This window comes from Strigops habroptila, chromosome 2 (genome assembly GCF_004027225.2).
Source record: "Strigops habroptila isolate Jane chromosome 2, bStrHab1.2.pri, whole genome shotgun sequence".
NCBI classification, from domain to species: domain Eukaryota; kingdom Metazoa; phylum Chordata; class Aves; order Psittaciformes; family Psittacidae; genus Strigops; species Strigops habroptila.
Window position 1 is genome coordinate 46,440,264 of NC_044278.2, and position 14,827 is coordinate 46,455,090.

At 40.5% G+C, this 14,827-nt stretch overlaps 1 protein-coding gene across 1 annotated transcript in view; it reads left to right on the plus strand.

The window, feature by feature from the left end:
* VEGFD (vascular endothelial growth factor D) overlaps positions 1 to 10,533 on the plus strand; it is a 30,649-nt gene extending 20,116 nt beyond the window's left edge. The window contains exons 3-7 of the mRNA XM_030477386.1: positions 1,037 to 1,227; positions 3,543 to 3,691; positions 5,025 to 5,122; positions 7,602 to 7,797; positions 9,866 to 10,533. Coding sequence (XP_030333246.1) covers positions 1,037 to 1,227; positions 3,543 to 3,691; positions 5,025 to 5,122; positions 7,602 to 7,797; positions 9,866 to 9,992 — 761 coding nt within the window. The 3' untranslated portion in view covers positions 9,993 to 10,533. The remainder of the gene's footprint in view (positions 1 to 1,036; positions 1,228 to 3,542; positions 3,692 to 5,024; positions 5,123 to 7,601; positions 7,798 to 9,865) is intronic.
* Positions 10,534 to 14,827: the final 4,294 nt, after the last annotated feature.

The window sequence follows — 14,827 nt, forward strand, 5'->3', positions numbered from 1 at the left end:
TCTTTTCCAGAACTTCCCTGTAAACATATGCACTGCTTGCACAATAGTAGGGAGGTGGGCTGCACTGGGAGAGCAATTTTCTTGATAGTATAGAAGTTGCTTTTGATCTTTCAGCAGCCTGATGGAGGGGGGCAGACAGGAGAAACGTTTTTCATGATTTTAAGAGGGACTAAAGCGTAAGCACTGGTGACTTTCGAGTAATTCCATAACAGATAAGCAAAAGCCAAAAAAAGCAGGGCCACCTCTTAACAAGACTCAAGATAATATTATGCAAATGTCACTGTTTTCTCCCTCTGGTTCAGTCAGTTAATGCATTATTCCTTCTCACAGTCAGAATTTGACAGATCAATCTAAAATAAATTACTAGTCTACAACAACTCGGTATTTGAAAGATGCCACGGTGTTTTGAATAGATAAATCATGCCTGAATTCATATTCCCGTTACTCAGACTTCAACCCCCTGACGGTCCTGAGGTGTGAGAGTGTTTGTCTTGGATTTCATTAGACATTTTGGAAACAGTGTTCGCTGGCTGACATCCAGTAGGAGTATTAATACTCTCTGACCAGAATCTGTTAATCATTAATGTGCTTTTGCAGTCAGGCCCAGGCTCTACTGAGTCTGTGGTGGGGTACACGCAAAGAGAGGATAAAATGACAATAAAGAGGTCCCTGGAGAAAAGGAGAACAGGGTGGGGGCCAGCTTTGTCAGTCACCATGGAGCTGACTCTCAGCCAGGGGAAATCAATGCAGGTCTACATAAACCACGGGAATTAATGGAGATTTTGGTCATCCACGTTGAATGCTAAAGGCGGACAAATACGACGACCTCTCTGCCAGTGCAGCTGGTGTAAGTTACTGGGATAATTTTGCACTCAGACTCTCTCTGGTCCTTAGATTGATCCAAGTAAGTGCAAATCGATCCAAGTAAGTGCAAATGGCCTGCCAGCACTTAATTTTTATTTATGTAATGCTTCTGCCTCACTAATCAGAGGTTTAACTTTGCTATGATTGCTCATAAAAATGGTGTTTTCTCCAGTCATAGATGAGGAATGGCAAAAGACTCAATGTGTACCAAGGGAAACCTGTGTGGAAGTTGCCAAAGAGCTGGGTACAACGACCAACAAATTTTTCAAGCCTCCCTGTGTGAATGTGTTCAGATGCGGGGGCTGCTGCAATGAGGAGAGTCTGAGCTGCATGAATACAAGTACAACTTACGTGTCGAAAACGGTAAATGAGGCTATTCATCTGTTTTCTTTTTACCCTGGCTATCCAAGAAGGGAGGGGAAGAAGGATGTTTGGTTTCAGAGATCCTGTTATGAAAGATCTGTCTGCACTATCATAACAAACAGAAGAATTAATTTTTTATCCATGCGGAGTGAATGCAGGCATGTGCAATGACATTTTACATTCATGTTGCAATATTAAAAATGGATATATATGTGTAGAGATGGAAAATCAGGCCCTGAGAAAGTGACTGCAGGCTCACATGATGTTAAGAAGTTTAATCCTTCTTTAGCGTATTGTCACTTGGACCTGGGACCTCTGGAGAGAATTGGCTCATGGGAATCCTCTGCACCAAAGGATTAAGAAAGACTCTGGAAAATTTTGCTGTGTGAGACAGGAATCTAAGTGTTGCATTTTCAAAATTACCATCAGTGCCAAAAAGGCTGGATAATAATTTTGGATGTGCAGTTTTGCCAGCATAAAAAAGAGACATTTTCAGCAGGAGAGACCAGATGCTCTCAATTTGAATGCCTCATCATCTGAATGTCCCAAATCACAAGTCACTTTGGAAATGAAAGGCTTAAAACAGTAGTCAACTAATCCTTAGGTACAACAGGCAACAAATATCTGAGTTTTAATGACCAATGCCAGAAAGTGATCATAAAGACAGTAGCCAGAAAGCTTCTTTCTGTAGACTCCCTCTAGCGCCTACGTACAGAGATATCTTGCTCCAGTAGGTGATTGAGCAGAGCTCCAAGTTTAGCGATTTCAATCAGCACTGCAGATGAAACCATCTGTGTTCGCATCTACAGAACGAGCAGAGGAGACTGGTCCTCCTTGATTAATCTTCACTTTGTGTATCCTTATTTATAGTTGATAACACCTTTTGCCTTGGAGTGAGATATTAAATTTAACTTATGAAAAAGGCTTTTCTTTCAATCAGAACAAAGATGGAGGGCAGTTGATTTAAAAAGAAAATTGAAGTCCTCATGGGGAGAAGGTCAAATTCACTTCTGTATTTGTTTCAGGTTTGTTGGAATCTAATTCCACTGTGTCTGGTTGCAGTGGAATATAGCTCGAGTAAAATAAATCAGGGCCTGTCCTTCTTGCGTCAATGTTCATTAATTGCTTTCATTCCACACCAGAAGGAGAAAGCTATTACAAGTTGGCAGCTGCACACAAAAGACATCTGATCAGCTCAGGGAGCTAGGTCAGGCTAAAATGTATTTATTTATTTATGTGGTTTTGAAGCAGCAGTTTATAAGTTTGTTGAAAAACTGCAGTTTTGCAGAATGTAACATTCCTTTAGCATTCTTCAAAATAACCATTCCCTCAAAAGTCCTGAGCTAAGTTCCACTCCTGGATACACCACCATCAGTCCAGATTTATTCCTCTAAAACAAATGGAAGTACTCCCATATTAGTGACAGCATCTTTTTTCCCTTGTTATAAAATATCCTCTGAAGGATATATATGCCACCTGAAGTTAGACACTGTGACACCTAAATTCAAATGTCTCAGCAGTCTGTCTTAGAAAAACTTTTCAGTTCCTACATGTGGCTGCAGCGTTAAGCCAAGACATGCTGGCACGCAAAAACGTACCCTACATATGCCTTCATTTCCATGGGAAGAAAGCTGTCTTGGGGGGGCAAGTGGGGTGTGGGTCACTTCAACAGTTCTGACACGTAGCTGCCCAAGGAACTAGGGCTTCCACAAGGCTACGCAGAGATAAGCCTAAGCAATCTGCATGCACTGAAGTTAGGCTGCTTAGTTCCTTAGGCTCCTGCTATAGTCAACAGAGAGATGTTTCCAGGGCAATTCCCTGCAGGAACCCAGCTGAAGTGAAATGAACTCTATTTACTCCTATTTCTTCCCTCTCTGCAGAGGCTGTAGAGGTGAAATTAGGCCACTAAAGATGCCTGTTGTGATTACACCCTAGGACAGTTAAACAGGTGTCTCCATAAGTGACTGAAATTCAACTGATGATATAACTGAGAACAATGTTTTCAACACCTGTATTTTCCATTTGGCCTGAGCATTCAGAAGAGCTTTGAGTGTGTTTGCAAATAATTTTGAATGCTCTGGGGTATTTAATAGCTGGTAATACAGCACTGGGACCACCACTTTGGCAAGTTCCTTTCTTGGTGGGCATTGCTTACTCTTCAAAACCCTCAGTGCCCACCTGCTTATGGTAACTACCTCTAGAAAAAGAGCAAGGGTGGGAAAAGTGGTGGCAAAGAATAAAAGGTTTTGAATTAAAACTCCAAATATTAACTGTATAATGGAAACTGAAAAATAAATGTTATTTCACCCACCCAGCTCTTTGAGATCTCGGTTCCCTTGACAAGTGTTCCTGAGCCCGTACCAATCAAAATTGCCAATCACACAGGCTGTAAGTGTCTATCAAATACCCAGCACCATCAGTATGCTATCATACGAAGATCTGTCCAGTACCCAGAAGAAGATGGGTAAGTTCCCTCATTTACAATTTCTACACATCCTGTTCAGTCCAAAGTATGAAAATTACTTTGTTCTGATTTGGTCATTATAATGGTCCATTCACTTCATGTTATCCCAATAGAATTTCTAAATAACTTGTTTGTCACTCTGGGTTAGAAAGCTTCAACTAAACCTTGTGAATTAGAAGTGAGTGGACACCAGAATTCAACAAATAACAGGCTAGTTCAGCAGCATCTGGAGCCATTAAGACATTTAGGTGCTTGAGCAGGTGCTCAAAGTGCACATATTATCACTATGCTCCACTGAGGCTATTTGGGTATGTGTGCAAATACTTTTTCAACCTGACCTGAGCATCTCTGTGCATTCTTTAGGCAGGGCACAAGTGGGCTTGAGTGCTATGCTCAAACTAAAGCCCTCTGCCAAATCTCATGGCACGTTAGGTAAGAATCATGTTGAATCATGTCTTTTCACTTTCTGGTCCAGTCCTGGTTTGCATCTTTCAGGCTCATTGGATGGAGAAAAATCATTTCACATCTAATCCAAAATATGATATAAAATACCTGTACTCCTGGTGAGAACAGGCTACGTTAATTTAACAAAGACTCTAGAAACACAGATAGTTTGAGTGACTCACTGAAAGCCAAATGTCTGTCTAGCCCTGCGTGTAGGCTTGACACCACAACTGCCCTTCAGGTAGACATCTGGGCTAAGGAAGAAGTGGCATTCCAGCAAAGCCACTTGAGTCTTCAATCAGGCTGCTGGCCCCTCAGAGTCCTCTTCCTGCACGAATACAGATAAACCGCAGCCTTCTTCCAGTTTGTGAGTTCCTCTCCCAGAGCAAAGTGCCTAAAAGTCAAACTGGCCCCTCTAACACTGGAAAGAGTCCACTGTACATCCTTAAGCACGGACAAATTATAAACTGGAGCTGCACTTTCTGGCAGCTTGGCAAAACTGAATACAGTTACATGGCAGAAATACTGTAAGACAAAGACTACCCTGGGTGGGGTAGAGCTCTTTTTTGGAAAAAGGGAGCTGCAAAATTGTAGTTGTTTCCTAGGGATGTCATCTGAAATTCACGCTGTACCTGCTCTTTCTAGTTGCTGGAAGCCAGACAGCTCAGCCCTGTCAGCGAAACCACCCAGTCCCAAGGTATTCTTTTTGCAGCAGTAACACACACAGATGCCATAGTTTCATGCAGTACAAGTGACAGACCCAGCGTACCAGCAGGCTCATTTTGCCAAATGACTACACTGATGCTCCTTTTCCTTTTTTTTTTTTTTTTTTTTTTTTTAATTCCTATGGGCTTGTTTGGTTTTTGGTTTTTTTTTCCTTTTCTTCTAGATGTCCCTTTACCAACAAACTTTGTCATAATGGATGGATCTGGGATAGTGACAAATGTGAATGTGTTGTAGATGTACAGCACCCCAACAGACGAGAAGGTAAAGATGAAATTACAGATGGACACTTCTGCTTACGATCTTCAGGCTGTTTGTGTTTCATTATGTTTTTGTCCTATTTTTTAATTGAGAGAGTAAAGTTTTGATTCCACATCCCTAGACAGACTTGGCTTACAGTGCAGAATCTCATCTGAAAATAAACACTTGTATTTGCTTATCCCCCTCTCATGTTTTTTGCTTGGATCTTTTGTTCTCTCCGTATTAGCAACCTGAATAGGAAATAGGAAAGTATTAAAAAGAGTTAGTGAAGTAGACACCCTGGATAAATTTTTATTTTACACGGGTCTTAAATTGTATGGTGTGAATAAGGGAAAACTTTTGAACTGTAGAAAAGAATTGCCCTGGAATACATTGCATGGGGAAGGTGCTAAATTTTTATTGTGAGAAATTCTTAAGAACACACTTAACCAGGAGTAAGATAGGCAAAATCATTCCTGCTTGTTAGCTGTAGTCAGTGCAAAAGATTATACGACCTTTCAAAGTATTTGACTAGTTTTTATAATAATATTAAGTTATGTAGGAAGCTTTAAAGCTAATATGCCATACACACTCAGGAGTATGCATGCATAACCCTTCAGGTCTGCAGAAGGAAATGTAAGAGGAGAAGATTCATAGAAGTATACACTACTTCCCTTCTCCCTCTGCTTTTCCTGGAAAACTGTAATCTGTCAAAGAAGTTTGTAGGAAACACTCTGGGGAGTAACTGTGTAAGTCTAAAGATACCAGCAGTAAACATTTAGAGAAGTTAAAATTTCTCCAAGCCCTGTAAAAGGTTTTTAAAAAAATGTTTTTCTCAGGAAATTGTACTGGTCAAAATAAAATGACCATAGCACTAGAGCAGACAGAAACAGAAGGAAGCCTTGCCTTTGTTGTTTAACCTACATGCCGCAAGCAAAAGAATAAACCATCCAAGGCAAAAGTAAATGCAATCTGGAAAACAATTCCTGGACTAGCAAACTAAAATAAAACTAAATAACTTCATGAACAGGTCTGTTGATTACAATCTTCTAATTTTAATAAGCAAGAGATCAGTTTCATAGTGATTTCTGGAGGATCTGTTCTCACTCTGGATTAGATCATCTGAACATCAGGTTAGGTAGTTAAGCTCAAGTTAGACTTTTCACTCAAGAAAGGATTAGAACTCTATATTTCAAAGTAAGTCCAAAGGACTGTGAATAGCCCAAGTCCTCTTAACTCTTAGCCTTTTGTAAGGTCAGCTTGGAGCTTTAAAATTTGTGGCTTGTTGAATTATAGCTTTTGTTGACATAGACTCAATATTTCCTCAGATTAAATATCATTCTCTAAAGTACATTGTGTTTGGCAGTGACTGGGACAAAATAATTTAAAATCTGTCTTTGATGTTGAAACAAAGTGAGACCAAAACACTCTATACCACTTTGCACATGCCAAACTTTATCACCCCAAGGAAGGCGTTTGTCTTCCAAGAATTTTGGGCAGATTCCTTCCTCCCTTCCAATAGAAGCTGGGTTTTATTCTGTCTGGATATTGGTTTTCCAGCATTAAGTAAATAATAATGAAGTTTTCTTTCAAGTAATGTGCAAGCCTCTTCTGGCCACTGAGATCGGAGCTCAGGCTGCAGAGGTCACAGATGCAGGTTACATTCCACATTCCATAGGTTAAATCTAAAAGCTAATTGTAAAACTACAGGAAATTACCTTCCCAATGACACATTATATGCCACGACCTCTAACTGGAGATGTGCTGCTAGCATTCTAATAAATCTTTCACAAAATGTGTTCCTTTTTTGCTAGGATTAGATTCATATTGTACTCCAGATGTGTATTTTGAGGGAAGATAGATGAGGTATTAGACAGTGTGGTCACTTGGCTGGGGTTTTGTTTCTGAACCAACATATTTTCTTCCATATTCAACTAAGAAGTGTGTATATGCTCCTTACTGAAGTGCTAGATCAGCTTGCACCTTACTAGATATAGCATTACTTTTGCAAAATTTCCCCAGTATATGGATAGTGAAGCACATTGAGTGGTGAGTGTGACAGTTTGCATGGATGTACATTATTGTCATGGGCATAGACTAAAGCCCTTTTGAGATTTTCTTTTTAAAACCTGCTGTCCAGTAAAGATTTGTGCATTCCAAAACCTAACACTAGGCTATTTTAATATACAGTCCCCAAGTTTTTTTTGCAGGATTCAACCCACAATAAATAGCAGTATTAGAGTAAGTAAGTGAAATAATCAGCCCAATCCTCTTGAGCCCTTTTTTGCTACAACAGTACAACAGTACTGTTACAGTAACAGTACAACTTACAACAGTAAGCTACAACAGAAATTCTGAAGACTGTTCAGAACTTCTGAATTCTGAACGTGTGTCAGAGAGTACAACTGTGGGTCCTAGTGATTACAAAGAAAGAGGTAGTCTCTTCAAAAGCAGGATTTAAACAGGTAAAGCTTACCACTAAAAGAGGTATGTGCTATTGCAGGACTCCCTCCTCTTGCTGAGCTGGCTATGTGTGGACAACATATGGAATTTGATGAAGAAAATTGTGAATGCATCTGTAGACAGAAGTGTCCCACAGATTTCTTTCAAAGTAAAGAGAACTGCAGCTGCTATTTGTGTAGGGAGAGCCAGGAGAGCTGTGCTCTAAAACACAAGATATTTCATGCTGAAACCTGCAGGTAAGTGTTCCTTGGTATTCAGCGTCTACACTCCAAGATCTGAATTATCTTGCACAGATGCTGGAGGTGCAAGTGCTGAACTAGCTAGGAGCTCCGCCCAGGATAAAATACCTTCCTGCAGTTAGGGAGATAATAATAACAGAGATGATATTTACAGTATTTACCTCATAGAAGGATCCTCAAGTTTATTTAATATGTTTTAAAGAAATCTGGACAAGGATGCTATTCAACTACCAATATTTATTATTTTTTCCCCTAATCTTAAGGGAATGATGGTTAAAACTGTGCTACAACTGAAATTACTGTGTGACACAGGGGATTTACAGTGAGATATCGAGACTTGCATTTGTTGGTAGGTAGAACACATCCTGTGTTCTCTACGACAGCTGAATGCAGTCACATGGACATCTAGGGACAAAGGTCCCCAAAGCCGGCACCCACACCATACAGCACATTCCTTATTCATTTTGTCCTCAGAGCAAGTGATTTTCTAGAGCTAACACAATTTTGTACACATACCAACCCACTCAATCAGCTGTGATTCTACTGAGAAGCAGGAAAATTGTTCTGGAGATGTTATACTCCATGCCTTTCCCTAACACTTTTATGTAACTAGTTTTGAGCTTTCTTTGTCAGAACTTCGGTAGAAAATGCCCTCTTAAAAAAACTGTTTCCATAGAATCATAGAATCAACCAGGTTGGAAAAGACCTTTAAGATCATCAAGTCCAACCATTACCCCAGGACTGCCAAGGCCACCACTAAACCATGTCACTAAAGGCCCCATCTACACATTTTCTGAACACTTCCAGGGATGGTGACTCCACCACTTCCCTGGGCAGCCTCTTCCAATGCCTGATCACCCTCTTAGTGAAGACATTTTTCCTGATACCCAATCTAAACCCTCCCCTGGTGCAGCTTGAGGCTGTTTCCTCTTGTCCTGTGACTGTTACCTGGGAGAAAAGACTGACCCCCACCTCACTACAACCTCCTTTCAGATAGTTGTAGAAAGCAATAAGGTCCCCCCTGAGCTTTCTCTTCTCCAGACGAAATAACCCCAGTTCCCTCAGCTGCTCCTCATAAAACTTGTTCTCCAGATCCTCCACCAGCTTCTCTGGACATGCTCCAGCACCTCAATGTCTTTCTTGTAGTAAGCGGCCCAGAAGTGAATACAGTATTCAACATGCAGCCCCACAGTGCTGAGTACAGAGAGAAGATCACTTCCCTAGTCCTGCTGGCCATGCTAGTTCTGATACAAGCCAGGATGCATTAGTTTATTTTTTAAATTTCTCAGAAAGCCTTGGTCCCATGTAGAGACCCCGGTGCATGCAGCAGCTTGGTCTGAAAGTTTGTGTAAGGATAGCCAGCATGCAGTTTCTCTGAGTACCTTAGTAGAGCTACAGTTCACTGAATGGTCACCCACAGGGTCCATTCTCATAAACTTCAGAGGTTCATTCATGGAGAAGAAGCAGTGGAAGAAGTAACATTTGCATCTTTAGGTTCAGTTTTGAAAATAAGGACAAGCATAAAATAGTTGGCGACAAGCATAAAAATAGCTAAAACAATCAGCAGAGCTGAAAGTTAGCAGAAGAGACTTGGTCACTTCTGTGTTTAAGACAGGTGGGAGGGGATCGGTGGAATAATTTGTTTACATGAGTTTGACTTCTAGAAATTACTGTAATCTGGACACAGGACTTTTGTGCCAGACTTTTATGCCCACTATTCATAGAGAACCAAAACTGAAGCATCAGGTGAGTTAAGGTCCTTCACAGAATTTGAGGGCAGCACTATCCAGTGTTGACACTCTGGACTTCACTGCTCTCAAGAAATGAAAGAATTACTTAGGTCATGACTGTGGACAAATGGACAACAGCAAGACATATTGCTGTAGACAAAAACTGTTAGGCAGCAAAGTCTCAACTCCCTGTGTTGTAGGGTGTTGACACTTTCCCAAATGTTGTCTAGAAAGCACTGCAGTGTTCAAAGATTAAAAAGTTGAGGAATGTGACAGTGAAGGATTTTCATATTACAATGTTCTCTCTTTTTGCTTTTTTCTCTTTTATCACACAGCTGTGAGGACAAATGTCCATCCCAACCCAGAACATGCCCAACTGCAAAACCAGTGTGTTCCAGGCATTGTCGTTGTCCAAAGGAGAAGAGAGGTTCTCATGGGTCCCAAAGCAGAGAAACTCCTTGACTGAGCTCCTCCTATTCTCTGAAAATCCACTGCTTTGCAAAGTAGCTGTCACTGACTTTCAAACCATAGTAAACACAAACATTTTCCACATTAATAGCAGAAGAATGAATCCAGTCTGCATTTATTTATTAGCGTAATCACTAACTGCAGGTGAATCCTCTGGGACATTGGCAATTGTTCCCTAAGAGGTAACAACAACCAATGAATTGCTGGCTGTGTCGAAGAAAGAGTGGAAAGTGCTGCTTCAATGTTACGTTATGGAAGATGAAGCTGGTATGTTGGTAATAGAGTCACGGTCACAAGCCAGTCTTTCAGAGATTGAGACTAGATAATCTTAGCCTCTGAATCCTTAGCTAATGCAGCTCCTGGGTGAAACTTTCTTCAGAAATTCAGTGTACAGGATTTGGCTTCTAGTAGGTTCAGCACTGACTTATTTGATCTACTGTCCAGCTTTGATTATCATTTTGAGTTTATTGTACAACTACTGTCAGATGTGCCATATTTAAGTGTATATAAGAAAATAAATGCATCAGTTATTCAAGTGGTTTTGCTCTTCCCCTGTTATTTTAAAACTCTGCCCAACAAAAAGAAAACAAGCAAAACCCCAAGGCCATCTCAAGTACAGCCTTCTTATGATTGTCCCAGTGGGACTGGCTTCTGCCCAAACCCAGGTCAAAACAAGGTCACTTGATCCAATCATTTCAGTAAAAAAGAGTCATTTTTCCCATGTCTGCCTGACAGTCATGTGTGATTTATTTATTTGTTTCTGCTGTAATGTGTACCCCCTTCTATTCCCTAAGGGGGTAACAGCCACACTAGTACTAACTCTTCAGTATTTTTTAGAAAGGCATGTTTCACCAAAAGATGGTTTTCCTTTTAGCTTACCATGCTATGAAAATCTCTCTTTTGTACTGAAATTCCTTTCACCAGTGTGAGGCCTGAGTAACAGTGTTCTACCCAAATCAAATACAAGGACAGCATTATTTTCTGAGTCACTGAAGTCAGGACTGAGCCAGCCCAGAGAAAATATTGTCAGTAGTAATCCTGGACTGGAAGTGATGGTTTGGATGACTGAATAATTTTTTCCACTTTTCTGAATTCTCCAATTCTACATTGCATTGTGAATGGAGGGAATAGAGCAAATGAAACAACCACTACAGAGATGGAGAGCTTGACACAACACAGGGAATAGAAAATGGCTTTTTGATGTGCACCTGAGATTTTTTTTTTATATTTATATAGGGAAAAAATAGATTGATATAAAATAATATCAGACCAAATCCTGTAAGATTGATTGAATTTTGGACAAAGCACCAAACAATTTAATGTGTCTTTTGTTTGAGTAAACCATTTAGGATTTGGCCCTGGATGAGTGCTCTGAGCACTTCCTAAGCCATTTGTGATCTAGGTCTGTGTAAACACACCAGCAGGCTGGTTTTGTTATCTGTGCTGGGAACTGGCCTGGGTTCCTCTGGCCAAGCAACACAGCGTGACCTGTGAGCATGCTGGGTGGAGCCCCTGCAGCAAGGTTACCTCCTGGTCCTCACTGGGCTCGCCCGCTGAGGTTTTTCCTCCAGAGGAAAAGCCACATGCAGCTAGCATGCACTCTGTGTGGACAAGAAGGGGAATGTGACCTCAGTACAAACCCAGGTGAACCAGCTTGGTAGCAGCACACTTTTACATTTCCCTCACTCCTCCAAGATGCTCTAAATTCTGACACATGTACATGGTGGGTGAAGTCCCTGAGCTATGTAAAGGTCCATAAAAGGAACATACTGACCACCACTTCTCACCCAGCTCTGCTGGGGGCACCCCAGTTTCATGGTTGGATTAACAATAGGCTACACCACTAGGATATTCCTCAGAAAGCCAGGGAGCTGCAGAGGTAAACCAGACACTTAACTGGTGGCACCAGAGGCATATGGAGTAAAAATACCCCTTTGCATGAAACTATACAAATGTATTTGCACAGCCAAATTCTGTGGAAAGAGTTTAATCTTTTACATTTCCCAGCTTTTCTTAAACTGAAGTTCAGCAACTGTAACCCTGCATTAATTATGCCTGAGTTTAATCAGCATTGATCTGTAGAGGCTTCCTCACTTTTCTGTCCAGACCAGTTAATATTAACTTCTTTTATAAAACAGAATGGCGCCAACCCAAGAGACAAATAAGTCTCCTTTAAGTCCAGAAGACTCTTAGATAAAGCAGTTACTGAAGGGCTGAAAACCATGTTCAAAAACCTTCCTCACTGAGACAGGGAGGGATTTGAATGAGTCACCTTACAGCCAGAAGAGTATAGCCCGTAGGATACTCAGGCTAGAAAGGTACCATCACTGTCCACCACTGCGAACCCTGCTCTGAGGTTTTCATGCCTAGACCAGTGAAAAACAGACCTGTGCCTGGAGGTCTAACTTGGGACTGAAGATTCCAATGGAAAAGAGTGAGATCTTGCTATGCATAGCAAAATCTTGTGCTTAACTCTTGCAGATCACTTTGTTAAATGTTTGTGTAAATATTTTTGATAGAAACATGCTCAAACAAAAGAGAATGAGTGATCTTCAAAAACACACCTGAAGGTCAACATAAAATTCAGTGTTATTTCCACATTTAATCCCCTACAGGTTCTTTTACCAGTGAGGGATTTCCATTTTGCAGAAGCAGTGTGCCAGAAAGCCTGTGGATTCAGAACAGTTCTTAGGCTTATTGCAAAGGTAGAAAAGGAAAGTGCTTGTGGTGGCATTCACTAACAAGAGTGACCTAAGCAGCCAGCACACTTACATATTTATCTAGTTTATAACTTCATTGATCCTTAGAGATTGTTAGCCGTGATTTCCAGAAGCCTTATGAATGTACTTTTTCATGCTTTAAATAAGATTGTCAACTCCAGTACACAAAGCTGAAATGCGCACTCAGACCTCTGTAGAGTAACAGTCTTGGGGTGCATGTGTGTATGCACATGCGTGAATATGCACACACAACCTCACCCTCAGCTCTTTCCCTCCTGGTGCAGTATAGGACCTCACACAACTACTTCTCTCTCTGTTAACCTATTAATCTGTCACCCAGCTACCTCCAGCCCACCAGGTCACAAAATGAGGTGGAGGTGATCACCCACACTGTGCCAGGGCTGGTAGGGGAAGGGTAAACTCTTGCTCATGCTGGCATCCTGTACTCAAGGATGCCACACACACCAGGACAGCGCTGCAGCCTCATAGCCTTCCCCTGAAACTCAGCATGACGGATGCATCCCCTCTAACTTCACCTAAGGCGCAGCACTGTCCTGGGCAGGAAAGCAGAGACACCTTAATGATCTGAATTGATTAGATTCATACTTAATCTGCATAGGAACATGAAAATATTTTTCACTAGCCATGTAAACTAATTGCTTTAGTATGAGCACTGGCCATTATTTCCCTCCTGTTCTGTTGGCTCCCCTTGAAGAAAGGATAGGGAAAGGTATTTGGAAGGGAAAACTTGACCCACCTACTTTTTGAGCTGTACTTGTGCACTCCTGTGTTTGCAGGACAGGCATCTTACAGCTTCTTTCTTTTACAATAAATTCACATCCTAGCAGATCTTTTGCTCCTAAGGCCCTGTGTCAGCCTCTGCATTGCAGCATGCTGTTCTTTTTCATCCTACTCTCCTGTATGATTAGAAGATGACCAAAGCTAGAGTATATACTGCGTATTTGTAATATTTCACTGAAATACTATGTGGAAAAGATCAAGAGGTTAAGCACAGCACTATGAATGCCAGTGCTGCTTGATGGTATTCATTGCCACAGCCCCAAGAAGATCCAGATATCACTAACACTGTGGCACAGCCATAAATCCTTTACATGGAAAACGAGGGCTAAAAGGAGACTCTAAGTGGAAATGGAAACACAAGCAGAAAATTAGAATTTGATGAGGATTTAAAAAACACTCATAATGGTTTTTTATTTGAGAAATTCTGGATTCTTCCATCCATTTAAAAATATTCAGCAAACTTTAAAATAGAAATGCTTTATGTTATCTTTCATATCGATACATCAGAATTTAATAACAGAGATTTACTATAACAATTCAGAAGACTTAAATGAGGTATGTAAAATTCATAGCAGATCTGTTTTTTGACTGATGTCATTAGCTCTTAACCTATGACTAAATGACCTTCTCAGAGGGAAGGTTATTGAGCAGAGAAATGGTCTCTTTGAAGTTTGAAATGCCTTTTATTACCATGTTCAGCATGACTTGCTTTTTAAGCATATGGACATGATTTACAGATTTCATAGCCAGAATAATAATGCTAAAAATTCCTGTTATGATGTTTTTTTAATTTTTATATATGAGGGAGGTCTTTAATGTGATATTTGGATTATGGCCTCTACATATTTGTGCATATAATAGCAATGAGAATACTTACATAGTAATTGCTAATTCTAAATGAATGCACATGAAGCTTCTAAAACATCAGTTTTTACCAGCTAGCTTTTACTTGCATGTGCTTTTTGCAGGTAGGGGGCAAAAGAAAAGACTGAATGAGAATAATAGCAAAATATGTACACTGCATTTGAAAGAGGAAATCTTTATCTACTTGCAAAAAACTATATTTGACCTCCAGAAGGACAGAGGAATGTGTGATCCTAAAAAATGCCAGTGACACTGAAGAAATTCAAGCAAATCCTGAAAGTACTGCTATCATTTATTTTGAAAACCATCGGATGTCATTTACTGTGACACTGCTCATAGCAAGCATTATTCATAAGAAGGTTGACAGACCACATAAATCCTGTCATACTGATATACACTGCAAACATATATAGCTGTATGTAACCTTTGGACATCAACTCCAGC